General features: G+C 38.5%; 1 protein-coding gene across 5 annotated transcripts in view; it reads right to left on the reverse strand.

Moving 5' to 3' along the window:
• Positions 1 to 14,959, reverse strand: part of vcl (vinculin) — a 117,043-nt gene that overhangs the window by 5,976 nt on the left and 96,108 nt on the right. For 3 of the 5 annotated variants that reach the window (XM_031904675.1, XM_031904676.1, XM_031904677.1), the window contains 3 exons: positions 13,386 to 13,507; positions 12,752 to 12,937; positions 7,731 to 7,967 (listed from right to left, as the gene is read on the reverse strand). In XM_031904675.1, the coding sequence (XP_031760535.1) occupies positions 7,731 to 7,967; positions 12,752 to 12,937; positions 13,386 to 13,507 (545 nt within the window). The remainder of the gene's footprint in view (positions 1 to 7,730; positions 7,968 to 12,751; positions 12,938 to 13,385; positions 13,508 to 14,959) is intronic. The other 2 variants (XM_031904678.1, NM_001097253.1) reach the window with 1 other exon arrangement.

Below are 14,959 nucleotides of genomic sequence, written 5' to 3' on the forward strand. Positions count from 1 at the left end.
AACAAATTATATTGAGAGGAGCCAGAAATAAGTGCACCTTGCAGATCTGATGAAACATTATTGCAGTTTATGAAAGCGGAGCTCACCATCCAGTCAAATGTCATTAACAATCAATATTCAAATGCAGGGTTATTAAAGCCGTAAACAAGTCAAAGCTTGCCGTACTTAAACAGGCAACAAAGTTCACTGCAAAACACCAAGAGGAAGATGGAACCTACCAGACAAGCCCTATTTTATTGAGATTAGCAGGTTGTGGATTAGTCATGCAACCTGTGATAAGAGTTAGTACAAAAAGCCATAAGGAAGAATGTCAGGTACAGAATAGAATCATGGGAAGCTCAAAATTGAGATTACAAAGTGTTACAAATCAGAGATAATTTAAAGTGTATTACTGCTAATTACAGTGTACAGTTAATTTAATACTTTTTTGATAATGTAATTCTAAGCAACTTTACAATGCACAGCAAATAAATACATTTAGTGGTTTTAAAAGTTATTTGGATTGTCTGTGAATGCATGCTTATCCAAAGCCCAGTACTTAAAATACAAGGTTTAATTGAGAACACACCTAATGGTTGATGAGCTATGAAGAAGTACAGAGTAACAGCTGGACCAGGCACAAATGCTATATGTATTGTGCCCATCAATACGCAAACCACTTGTTTCCGGTAATAGTAAATAAGTTTTCATAACTCAGGGGGTGATGTAATAAAGGCACCAAGTTTGCCCAGGTGCAGTAACCCATTGCAATCAGCAGGTAGCATTTACTATTCACCTGTTTAAAAGCAAACATCTTATTGTTTGCTATGAGTTACTGCACCTGGGCAAACTTAGTGCCTTTTATTACATATGGTGGATAGATGCTTTAAAAACCAAACTGATATCCTATGAATTGTTTTTTTTTTCTAATGTAATAGCATTGTCTTTTTTTTAAAAAAAAAAAACAAGAAAAATGTAATACTTGGGTTTCTCAAATTAACTCAAAGGTAACCTTTGGATTTTTAGTTTATGACTGTTTTCAATTTGATTAGTTTCATTGTAAAAATAAATAGTTTTACTATAATGAAGATGGCATTTTCCCCTTTTTTCAGAAGATATAATATCGTTTATGAGCTGGTACCTCTGGTGAGGAAAACAATATTTGGGTAACAGGAAACCCTTTAATGTATGGCATATGTGCCTTATATCTGAGGGGGTGATTTATTAATGGTTGAGTTTTTATTTTTTTTTCTCAATTCAAGTGTTTATGCACTCAAATTCGAATTCAAGTTATTACATTACATTATTACATTAACAGTTATTTATAAAGCGCCAACATATTCCGCAGCGCTGTACAATAAGTGGGTTACATACATTGGACATACAGAGTAACATATAAAGCAATGAATAACCGATACAAGAGGTGAAGAGGGTCCTGCCCAAAAGAGCTTACAATCTACAAGGAGAAAGGTTTGAGACACAAGGTGTGGGATGTGTTATGGTTCAAAAACTCGAATGTCTGGTATTATATGCAAAAAACCTGAATACTTGAATGTAAAAAATTGCCATCTAAAAGCTTGCGAGTTCTTAGAGCTCATAAACTCGAAAAATTTGAGATTTCAATTTATTTTTTATATATTTTTTAGCGAGTTTTCCTTATTAATAAATAAGCAACCATTCAATATGATTTATTCTATTTAGAAAATAAACTCGAAAATTTATCAATTTAGAGTTGTATTTTATGTAGTTATTATTGTTGTAGCTGTTAGAGTTGTTCTATTCTAAATTAATTTTACCCTCATTCTTGCAATAGCTCTTTTCTCCACTCTTATTTCCACATTTGATTCTCTTATCTTCATACCTTTTCACTTTCCTCTTAGATATAGTCTTCAGTTTTTCTCCTTTTTTTTTCTTTTCAAAATTCTCTTTTACCAGTGCTACTATAACTCTGTCTGCTCTTTCTTTGCAAGGGATCACATAGACCAGCTTACAGGCTCCCCAAACAGGAAGTTCACTGGTACTGGGCCTTCCCTCTCCTGCTTCATTTGCATTTCACTGATCTGATTGGATGAATTGTGTCAGCCAATGGTATGAAGGATATAAAAATGAAGCAGGAGAGGCAAAGCCTGCCAAGTCCTGATCTGGAAAATCCCCTACAAAGAGAGCAGAGAGAGTTTTAGCAGCACCAATCCACAGCTTACATGGTCTGTAGCTTCAAAGCTAAACAATTCAAAATAATAAAGATAATTTACAAAAATGTTTTTTTTCTGACAGGGGCACTTGAAATTAAGACTATTGTCCGAATTGTCTGATGTTAGGGGGGTAAACATCCCCTAAAACTTTTAAAATCTAATTCCTAAATTTCCGTTTTCTCTTTCTAAAGTAGTCCCAACCTATAATTTCTTGCCACCTTTTCTATTTTTTAGTTTTTATTCTACTGCATTTTCCTACAAACAGTAATAACTGTAATGAAGAAAAAGTAGTATTATGTGACTGATTTCTAACAAAATAATTGCCAGATTAATACTGAAAGGAATATAATGTATTATGTCTTTTTCCATGTAGGTTTTTAAACAAACAAAACAAAAAAAAAAAGATAAAAACTCTGATTAAAGCTGGCTATACATGTCAGCTTCTAATAGGGCACCAAACAATCCCCTTTTGGCCAAATCAGACAGCTGTCACCTGGACCCACAAACAGGATCGGACAGGGGTCCCTGCAGACCCACTGAAAGAGGACCACATCCAAGATACAATCTGCTCCTCCCACAATAGGATTACCTGAACAAAGATAATGATCAGTAAGGCCACTGTTTAGTCCCATTACAGGGGTTAATAAGCTGCCAAATTAAAAAAGCATCTAATATTTGCCATATATAGCTAGTTTACAGGAAAACAAAAGCTTGCTGACAACCCAATATGCCTCCTGGCCTGAATCCAAAACCACATCACCAGGAACTTACCAAATACCAGCTACAGCTTTTCCTGGTTGAAAAATGTAGAGTAGCACAACAGGGCTAGAAGGTAAAATCTTGTTTCAGGTATTTTCACTGTGATCACCATCAAATGTAAAAAAAAAATGTTGATGCGCACCAGGAAAAAAAAAGATACTCATTTTTTTTTTTTGGATCAACATTTCGGTCCTCACCCAGGACCTTTATCAAGATACAAGATTAGCAAACAAACAGTGCTTAGACTCACCCACTAATTAACCACCACCAGACCACACCCCTTTTAGGGTGTTAACCCTAAAAAAGATCTCAGTTCCAGCAGATATCAAACCAATCATAATTTCAGGTAATCTGTAAAATAAAGTTCATAATGCATAATATTCTATTAAGTGCAACATAAGATAAAGTTCAATACATCATAGTGCATATAAATATGCAAAACATGAATGCCAAATGCATAGTGCACTATGATTTATTGCACTTTGGTGAATACAAATATTTTATTATTATATATATATATATAAATAAAATATATTTTTTCATATTTATTTGCACCATGCTGTACAGTACTGCACTTTAACTTACGTTGCACTATGCATTTGGCATTCAAGTTTTAAAATTTAAAGTTTGTTAATTAAATTAATTTAAAATGAAAGTTGTTTTTCAGATTTAGTAAAATGTGTGTAGGATGTAGTTGTACTAGATAGCGCCCACTCTATATTTATTTAAAGGAGGTTACTTATTTCCAAAAGATCTGTATTTTTAGGCACAACCATAAATTATGTATTAGGTTTGCGTTTGGGGAGCGGCATCTGAGGCATTTGTCTAAAGGTAAGTTGCCCATTTTATGTCTCCTTACTGGGGTGAGATAGGAATTGTGGAGGATTTGTATTGCCATTTCTTGGTATTTGCTTACTGGTATCAGCTTTATAACCCCTGTGTTGTGTTAGGATGTCTGATGTGGTTGTGTTTGGGATATCAGTTGTTCATTTGAAATTTGTAGTTTTTCATTATCAATATTGATAAGTTTTCAAATAATTTGGTATGTAGTTGATGTAATTTGTTTTGTGTTTTTGTCTTTCCATATTTGGTTAATTGGACTGTTTTTATCCTTGTCTGTCAGTTGTTTTGTAATTTATGTTGCATAGTGTGTGTTATTTGCTTACGTAGGTGAGGTCGTGAATGGGTATTTTTTTAACCAAATCAGTTTGGGATATGTTTGTGAGATCCTTTCCTGATAATTCATGGATGTTATGGAGTCCTTCTCTACTGCACTGGAGTAGGATGGGGTTGCTTAGACCTGTGGGGGAAGGTTTTTTTCCTATCCATGTTAGGTATGGAGATGTGCTAAATGATAGGTCGTGTTTCCATCTCACGGAGTGCCATGCTTTATGGGTGTCTATGAATAGGGGGTTGTTTTGTATGATTTGTGGAAGGTGTGATGAGGGTTTATGTAGTAAGTAGTTGATAGAGTATCCTCCGATTAGATGTTGTTGTGTAAAGATCTCTATTTAGTAGGCAATCTCCAACATATCTAAGGAGAGTTGCTTTGTTATATTCTTTAATGTTAGGAAAGTTGAGTCCCCCTAGGTGTTTAGGTTGTTCCAGTTTAGTGAGACTTATTCTGGGGTGTTTTTTGTTCCAGACAAGAGTTCTGAAGACGTTGTTCAGACGCTTTAGATCAGTGGTTTTATTATAGTAGGGTAACATCTGCATGGGGTATAACAGTATTTTAATAAAATGTATTCTACCAAAGAAAGTCAGGTTGATGTGTTTCCATTCTTGCGTTTCTTGTTGTCGGATATCTATTATTTTCCTTATGTTCAATGCGTATGTTTTTTCTTGGTGTGAGGGTATCGTTATAACTAGATATTTTATGCTTTGTTTGGCTTTTTTTGATGTGCTGTTTTGATAATTTACTACGATCCCTAAGCTTAGCCTCCTGACAGCAACCCAGAGCTCACTGACCATGTGCATGCCCTTTATCTTACAAAAGATGGTCTAACAAAGTAACAAGACCACCTGTGGCATAAATTCCGTATACTCTGAGACAAGGATGTAGCCAGAAAATTGAATTTATTTTGCTACAATCTAAAACTGACAAAGGTCTTCTTTTTAAAAAAAGGTTGATTTGGCTGCAGAGCCATCAGATTCAGTTGATTAAGTCAGTGCTATCCAACTTATTACATACAGTGGGCTGATTATTTCACATACAGCATGTTTGAGGGTCATATTAAATTAAATTTATGTCATAAATTCATGTTTATGAAGCCTTTTAGCCAGGTGGATCTAGCCAGAGACAAAATCTAAGAATCAGATACTAGAAACACTGGTCCCAGTCATACCTGTTAAGGCACATCAATGAGCCAACAGACTATTGCCTTATTGCCAGCTGTAAATCAAGTGGAAAATGACTTACTGTTTGAAGTTATAAGTCCAAGAAAAACTTGGGCAGTTTTGCTGCCTGAAAAAGCTGTTTTGTTATAAAAAAAATGAACTTTGTTTTGCTAAAGGAAAATTCTGATTTTATTTGCTTGCATCACAGCTGGCTAAAGATAAAAGCAACAATTTTCATTAAAGACAACTGGTGTGCAAATTGATACTGTCTGCTCATATCTTGGGTCTGAATGTCTACCAAATAAAACACCAGTCATCCCAAGGACAGGAGCGGTCATGTTTTTTTTGGTAGACATTCAGACCCAAGATATGATCAGACAGTATCAATTTGTAAGTAAAAAAAAAAAAAAATTCCTTTAATACAATTTTTACTATTTATTAAATTTTACTATTTGTTAAAGCAACTGACACAGTATTCAACGCAACACGGATTATGATTGGACTATGGAGCAATTATGTATTCTTTATGTATTCACTGGATCACGGACACTTTACAGGGACTTGTGATTGTACAAAGATATATTTTTTGCTTCACTTTTTTCACTGAGCATGACGGGTTTTGTACCTTAATTGGAGGGTGGGGCTGACCTACCACTCCCATATCTCTCACCTGTATTTGATGGAGTTTTATTAGACAGTGTGTAGGCTTGAGAAAGGGCTGGAGCCCGAAACGTTGCCTATTCTGTTGGCACAATAAACACCTTTTTCACTTTATTCGGAGTGCTGCAGCCTGTTGTATTGCAAAGTTTTAATTGGCAGTGGGCTCAGCAGTCAACACCCAATGCTACAACAAGCAGTCGTTATAGGTGAGCATTACCAATTTGTATTTATATTCCTCACAATGATACCGGTAGCACTTTGACACTGCACAAAAGAAATGCTGAAGCTGCAGATTTAGACTTTTGACACTCTTCCTTTGATAATGTAGCCATTCAAGCCATGCTGCATTTCTCAGTGTAAGCCAACATTGTCCACAACATGTGATACAGTAGTAGCATTACAAAATTCCAGGGATGACATCCCCATTTAAATATCCTTTAACTTTGTCAGGACTGAAAGGGTAATCATAAAAATCTTTTAAACAAAACTGTACTTACCTTGAATAAATTAATCAACTTTTATAAAAAAATTAGAATAATTTCTTATTCAAAATAAAGTTTTATGTACGGTGTAGTAGTAAAGATGTAAGTGATAATCAAATCTATCATACTTTGTTGGTTGCAAAGCATTCAGAGATTTTAAAACAGGGACAATATTTTGTTTGAAAGAGCAAAAATGTGTCCTCAAAAATGATTGAATTAATTAAATAAAGTTAAACTGAGAACAACAATACATATGCTACCACAGGACATTGAGAAAATATTGTGATGCTTTGTCACCTTAGCCCATACAAAACCTGCTGTGACACATCTACATATGTGGCATGTACCTGCATTTGCCTCAATGTTAAAATACAGAAAGAACAGCCATGGGAGTAGTACTTATACCTTTCAGCGCCGGGATCCTTGGTATAACTCTAGCAAGGAATATATATATATATATATATATATATATATATATATATATATATATATATATATATATATATATTATCTCCGTGTAGGTTTCCTCTGGGTATCCTAGTTTCTTCAAAGTAACGAGTATGGATGTAAATGGGTCCTTAGACTGTAACCGCCACTGGGGCAGGGATTAATGTGAATGATGTATAACCACTGTAAAGCACTGCAGAATATATTTGCTCTATCAGTAGTACTGACCCTGTGCCATTAGATAACTATATATATATATATATATATATATATATATATATATATATATATATATATATATATATATATATATATATATATATACACTTTTATTTTCACCCTCTTTTCTTTATAATGTTCTCTTTATAAGCTGCTTCCCCTTGTTAATGTTGGGCTGCTGAAGAGACAACCATTGCAAAGATTAACAAGTGGCTCTACTGACAAGTATATTCAAACATTTCATTAGCATTGCTGCCAAATTAAAATAGTGCCTTAGTTTAAACCTGGCACTATAAGCTTAAGCTTGGATATTTTGTGAAACCTTATAAACTTAAATATAACTTGGATATAAGTGAAGCCTTATAAACATATGTTTATAAACATATTTCATTAGAATGAGCCAAGCACAAGACATAAACTCAGTATTATTGAAGATCTGCTCCACAAATGTACTGGCATACACAAAACAAATACAAGCTAATATCTACAGACTGATGAAGCCATTCCTAGGACACAAGCTGATGAACAAACAGCAAAAGACACGCAGCGACTGTCAGCCCAGTTGACAGGGAGGTGCAAACTGTGTCATGGATGAAAAAAGTAGGGTGGGATGCACATGACACTGTGAATGATGCATTTTTGCTAACTGTAGTACCTTACTGGACCATTTTGTGGCTTCCCGATGCAAAGACTGAGCAGCCGCCAGCATTGGCTGGTTTACAGGTTGCCCCTCAGGCACTAAGAGCAGCTCTGGCTCATAATCATCTTCAATATCAGAGGAGAGGGCAAATTCCACTGACGCCTCCTCCTCCTCCTCCTCTTGCTCCTGCTCTACCTCAGATACAACGGCTTCTCTACCCTGTGGAGCAGGGTAGTCAGAGTTTCCAGGTGACTGGGAAGCAGGGGGTAGGGTAAAGAGATAAGGAGGAAAGGGTTAGTATTAAAAGCAAAGGCAGGATTGGGAGGGCAAAAGATTGGCTGTGCAATATGCCGAACCAGATTGCTCTGTGTGGAATTCTGAGTGTTCTTCATCTATTCAGTTTGTTCAAAAAGGTAATGAAGAAAAATTATATTAAGTACAGTGAAATTATAATTTAAGAAACAATAAAGAAACAATTATTCCTTCATATCAACAAGGCGTGGAAACATAGATGTGCTAATATATTACATGGTTCTTTTTAGAAGTGAGGATGCCAAATGTTAGACAGTCCCAAGTGATTATAATTGCTTACCCGATACCCCAGACCAGTGCCCCTGTTTGCTGAAAACTGTACCGGTCCAGGGTACTTCTGTAGGACAACTGTGTAGCAATCTTCTTCCATCTTTGCTGTGGTGCCAGGCCAGGTATGCATATGCAGTAGAAAATAGTTTTAGCTTTTCACTCTATGCATGCACACCCAGACCGTAAAGTAGAAGATCCAAAAGTATAAAAAAAAAATGGTGCAATTGCGCTGCTGAAGTAATACCCTGAGCAGGTTCACTTTTCAGTGAACAGAAACACCAGCCCAGGGCTCAAAGGAGTAATTATTATAACTGGTGGACACCTAACATTGGCAACCTCCCCAGTGATTATCCCTTGCCTTCATCTTTAATTCTAATAAACACAAAGAAATTTTTGCTACCTATACAGGCTAATAGAGAAACAAGCTTAAAGTAGAAGTAAAGGCATAATCATGGGGGGAAGGGGGAGGTGAGTGATGTTAGGCATTATAAAATGGATTTTAAGGGAGATACATCATTCACAGCATTCTAGATATCAGCTTTCCAGATAAGAGATCCCATTCCATATGCTGGGTTTTTATTAAGGTCCTTTCCACAAACAGTTCATAGTAGTTTTGCCACTGGCAGAATAATGCCAGCAGGGACAAACCTGATAAAGATTTTGGCTCATTTTTCAACAGTGGTCAAGTCTGTTTCTGAGCACTAACCTATAGCAACCAATATTTGAGTAGCTTTTTTCAGCCAGACGGAGGTAAACTTTTGGTTGGCTGCCACAGGTTACTGACCAGGTGCAAATTTGCCCATTAATCATAAATAAGCTATTTGCCTAAAATCTTAGATTGTTTTTAACCTTGATTATATTTTGGAAGATGTTAGGAGCTGTAGAACAGCAAAAACTTTGGACTAAGGTTTAGAAACATTACTATAAAGTAAATAATGAATGAGTTAAACTCCTACGTCCTTTACAGGTTAGTGCATGCATGGCACAAACACCCAAAACAGAACACAGGAGTTAATGTTACTAAAGACAGCTATTACTCCTTAAGTTTAAGTTAACAGTTTTATTTGTTACAAAGAAACAGAGGCAGGTGCTTTGCCATGTGATATTTTCAGCATGGCCACGCAAATACTATTCAGCTGCCCTCTACACAGATCATAAGATAACATAATTTAACTTGTGGACAAGAACTATACTGCTCTCGATAATGCCAGTATGGAGCACTGTGTTATGCATGTAATACGACACCAATCTAGTTCATAGTTTTAATATACAGTGGTGTGAAAAACTATTTGCCCCCTTCCTGATTTCTTATTCTTTTGCATGTTTGTCACACAAAATGTTTCTGATCATCAAACAAATTTAACTATTAGTCAAAGATAACACAAGTAAACACAAAATGCAGTTTTTAAATGAGGGTTTTTATTATTTAGGGAGAAAAAAAATCCAAACCTACATGGCCCTGCGTGAAAAAGTAATTGCCCCCTGAACCTAATAACTGGTTGGGCCACCCTTAGCAGCAATAACTGCAATCAAGCGTTTGCGATAACTTGCAACGAGTCTTTTACAGCGCTCTGGAGGAATTTTGGCCCACTCATCTTTGCAGAATTGTTGTAATGCAGCTTTATTTGAGGGTTTTCTAGCATGAACCGCCTTTTTAAGGTCATGCCACAACATCTCAATAGGATTCAGGTCAGGACTTTGACTAGGCCACTCCAAAGTCTTCATTTTGTTTTTCTTCAGCCATTCAGAGGTGGATTTGCTGGTGTGTTTTGGGTCATTGTCCTGCTGCAGCACCCAAGATCGCTTCAGCTTGAGTTGACGAACAGATGGCCGGACATTCTCCTTCAGGATTTTTTGGTAGACAGTAGAATTCATGGTTCCATCTATCACAGCAAGCCTTCCAGGTCCTGAAGCAGCAAAACAACCCCAGACCATCACACTACCACCACCATATTTTACTGTTGGTATGATGTTCTTTTTCTGAAATGCTGTGTTACTTTTACGCCAGATGTAACGGGACACCCACCTTCCAAAAAGTTCAACTTTTGTCTCGTCGGTCCACAAGGTATTTTCTCAAAAGTCTTGGCAATCATTGAGATGTTTTTTAGCAAAATTGAGACGAGCCATAATGTTCTTTTTGCTTAAAAGTGGTTTGCGCCTTGGAAATCTGCCATGCAGGCCGTTTTTGCCCAGTCTCTTTCTTATGGTGGAGTCGTGAACACTGACCTTAATTGAGGCAAGTGAGGCCTGCAGTTCTTTAGCTGTTGTCCTGGGGTCTTTTGTGGCCTCTCGGATGAGTTGTCTCTGCGCTCTTGGGGTAATTTTGGTCGGCCGGCCACTCCTGGGAAGGTTCACCACTGTTCCATGTTTTTGCCATTTGTGGATAATGGCTCTCACTGTGGTTCGCTGGAGTCCCAAAGCTTTAGAAATGGCTTTATAACCTTTACCAGACTGATAGATCTCAATTACTTTTGTTCTCATTTGTTCCTGAATTTCTTTGGATCTTGGCATGATGTGTAGCTTTTGAGGTGCTTTTGGTCTACTTCTCTGTGTCAGGTAGCTCCTATTTAAGTGATTTCTTGATTGAAACAGGTGTGGCAGTAATCAGGCCTGGGGGTGACTACAGAAATTGATATTGAAATTGAAAATTGAAATTGATAAACCACAGTTAAGTTATTTTTTAACAAGGGGGCAATCACTTTTTCACACAGGGCCATGTAGATTTGGAGTTTTTTTTCTCCCTTAATAACGTAAACCTTCATTTAAAAACTGAATTTTGTGTTCAATTATGTTATCTTTGACTAATAGTTAACGGTTTTTGATGAGCAGAAACATTTAAGTGTGACAAACATGCAAAAGAATAAGAAATCAGGAAGGGGGCAAATAGTTTTTCACACCACTGTATATACTGCTAAGCTCCGTAGTATCTCTGTGTCCCTTTTGCTTATCTTGACTTTAGTGATAAAATCATAACCTTAATATGCTACATCATATGATCTATGACAAAATGACTATGCAACAAAGCTGGTAACATTTCATATAATTAGTGCCATGCTGTTCAAATGAAGTGCCAATAGCAAGACTCCAATGTTCTATCATTAACAATCCTTTGAAGAAGGTTAACAACAGAAGCATAAGAGGAGCTGTAGGAACTGGAGTTTTCTCTGGAGGAAACCTTATTTGTACTGCATTGTTTCTGCAGTTAGGCAAGCAGTAAAAGAAATAGACAGTAATGCTTTTAACTGCAATTACAATAATAAATAATTTTAAAATGTAACATTTCTAATGAAGGCATATAGAAAAGTTGCTTAAAATGAAAATATCTTTCCTTCCCTATGACAGGTAAAACTATCTAAAGTACAGGGTTGGTGGCAATATATGTATTTTCTGACAAATTGTGGAGGTGGGGAACCAACAACAGGCTTACATGGGTGCTCTATTCGAACCAATATGGCTCCTGCCTTATAAAATTAAACTTCCTTTCCCACAATAAACTCACATAGACGAATCCAATATATTTCTGTCAGCAAGTTGATACAAATATTGTGCTTCAGTTATCTCAAATATTGATCTCAAATTGTTGCTTCCCCATTAATACTGCAATGTCCTATTTTCTCAGCAATATCCCACAAATTGCCCCACTACTTTCTTTGAAAATAAACTATCATGAAACAAACATATGTCCCTTGATATACTTAAATGAAAGTTATGCTAAAAATAAATATTGCTGTACTATATGAGGGATGCTCCCTGCACGTACACCTGTGTATTTACTGTAAAGAAATAACTTTGGCTTAACAACCAGCACACAAGTCACCACATTGCAGAAGAGAAATAAAAGGTTATGTGTAGCTATTCTAGCACATTGCTTTGTCTCTAAGAATAATATGAATTTTGAAAAAGTGTTGTTCAATTTGCTTGCTCACTTCTTCATTTACCCCAGCAATATCATACTCAATTTTATACTGCCTTTCTCTAGTGAAATCAGTGCCAGAGATAGAGAAATAAAGAGTAGAGGCATCTACCTAGAGTGCAACATGTTGGTGAAGGTGTGAATACTAGTCACACTAGTTTGGATTTCTATAAATTCAGCTCTTTACCACATTTGCGGTGAGGGCATTGTGAGCTTGCCTACAGTGCCTACATTTACACAATTTCTATATGGTCCTTACACAAGCAACAATCCTTGTCATTTCAACATATTCTTAATCCTCACTTGATATAACATTTAAGACTACCCATCGATAACCAGATCATTCTCTCTTCATTCCTCTTTTACAATTTAAATCTGCAATATTAGCTCTTATCCTTTTTATATAGTCATGGACTTGATTGGCAAGTAAAGATTCAACTAAACATTTATTATTTTAACATTTTCTTCTTTTGCCCTGTCTTGTTCCAGCGCATCTCATTTCATTTCCAAACCCCTTTACTTCCCTTCCCTTTCACTTTACCTTGCTGGACCACTTTCGTGCCTCATCATGCAGTTGCCTTGCAGCCACCATCATTGGCTGATTCACCACCTCCCCCACCTTCTGCTCTGGAAATTCCTCATCCTTTTCCTCAGGTGGTGGTGGCCTAGGCGGTGGAACTTCTCCTTCTGGCAATGGTGGCTTTGGAGGGGCAGCCTCATCAGAAAGCTAAAGAAGAAAAAACATGTTAGCTAAACTACAGGTCTAATACCTACATGCATAGGAGTCGGCTTGACCTGCTAGGATATCTGGAAATGCTCTGGTGGGTCTAGTCTAAGTAGGCCTTTTTCACTCTTCATTTGTAGCACAGAGCAATAATCACTTACTACCTTTTCCAGGTTATACCTCATGTTTATATTCATTTATTCCTAGTTTTTCCAAACAGAAAAAATGTTTAATTCTCAGGCAGAGGTATAACTTCTGTGTGTTTAAAACAAAGCACCAAATATAAATATTTGTCTTTATTCACTCTGTCAGTGTCATCAAGTTTTACACTTTGAACAATAACAATTATAAACATGGGATACCACCATCTTTGACAGCTGTCTTTTAAAAGAATAAAACAAACCTACCTCATTCTGGCAAAAGTTTACAAAGGAGCTAAAGAAACACTTACCCGAAGCTGGTCCAGATCAGGTGGTGGTGGAAATTCTGGCTCTGGAGGCTGAAAAGCTTCCCTAACCTTGGCCACAGCACCCAAAATTCGGTATCCAGAGTCTAAGAAACCCTTCTGTAGGGCTAAAAACAAAATATCAACACTTTACAAACAATGATAAATGGAGAAATTTATGCTCATGCTATTTTAAATGGAAAAAATCTTCTACAATTAGATAGGTAAACCAAACTAAAATAAAAATTAGGCTAAAAGTACTGTACTTATGCACAGGTCAGTCAAATTCACTAATTATATTAACGGTTTATGACTCTTAATTTGTTTCCAGTAACCATCCATCTTTAGTTTTTTAATGTGTTGTTGTTGTTTAGAGCATATGCCCAGGGCCGCCATCAGAAATCACGGGGCCCCTCAACAAAATTTTCTGGGCCCCACCCACCCAAGCCCCCAATGGCCCCTCCAACACCCCCAATGGCCCCTCCCATCAATACAAGGCACACAGACATTGGTAGCGAGGGCCCACTAAAACCTTGGTAGCCAGGGCCCCCCTAAAACATTTGTGGCCAAGCATTACGTTTTGCATTAGTGCCAGTGCCACTAAAACATTGCTAGCCTGCCCAGGGCCCCCTAAAACATTGGTGGTCCTCCCCCAGTGTCCCCATACAATGGCCCGATCTCCGCTGCTTCTTGCCGCTCCCCCCCACCCCACAGAATCCTCCTGCTTCTTCCAGGGTCCCCCAAGCATCCTGCTGCTTCCTTCAGGGGCCCCCCCAAGCATTCTCCACCTTCCCCCAGGGCCCCCGCAAGCATCTTCCACCTTCCCCCTTCCCCCAAGCCCCCCCCAAACATCCTCCACCTTCCCCCAGGGCCCCCCCCAAACATCCTCCACCTTCCCCCAGGGCCCCCCCAAACATCCTCCACCTTCCCCCAGGGCCCCCCCAAACATTCTCCACCTTCCCCCAGGGCCCCCCCCCACCTTCCCCCAGGGCCCCCCCCAAACATTCTCCACCTTCCCCCAGGGCCCCCCCCAAACATTCTCCACCTTCCCCCAGGGCCCCCCCCAAACATTCTCCACCTTCCCCCAGGGCCCCCCCCAAACATTCTCCACCTTCCCCCAGGGCCCCCCCCAAACATCCTCCACCTTCCCCCAGGGCCCCCCCAAGCATCTTCCACCTTCCCCCAGGCCCCCCCCCCCCAAACATCCTCCACCTTCCCCCAGCCCCCCCCCCAAACATCCTACACCTTCCCCCAGGGCCCCCCCAAGAATCCTCCAGTCCTCTCCCCCCGCCAGCATCTTTTTGCATCCTCCGGCTCTTACTCCCCTGCAACAGTTGTCCAGGGCCCGGGCGTTTAAAGGGGGCCCGGCCGGGCTCTGTTACTGTTATTGCTGGTATCCGCTGTGATGTCCCGAACTCGCCACTACATGTGCGCTTTTATAGGGTTGCGCCCCGTGCGTGTGACGTCAGTACGCACAGGGCGCAACCTTATAAAAGCGCACACGCAGCAGGGAGTTCTGGACATCACAGCGGATACCAGCAATAACAGTAACAGAGCCCGGCCGGGCCCCCTTTAAACGC

Source organism: Xenopus tropicalis, chromosome 7 (genome assembly GCF_000004195.4).
Source record: "Xenopus tropicalis strain Nigerian chromosome 7, UCB_Xtro_10.0, whole genome shotgun sequence".
NCBI classification, from domain to species: domain Eukaryota; kingdom Metazoa; phylum Chordata; class Amphibia; order Anura; family Pipidae; genus Xenopus; species Xenopus tropicalis.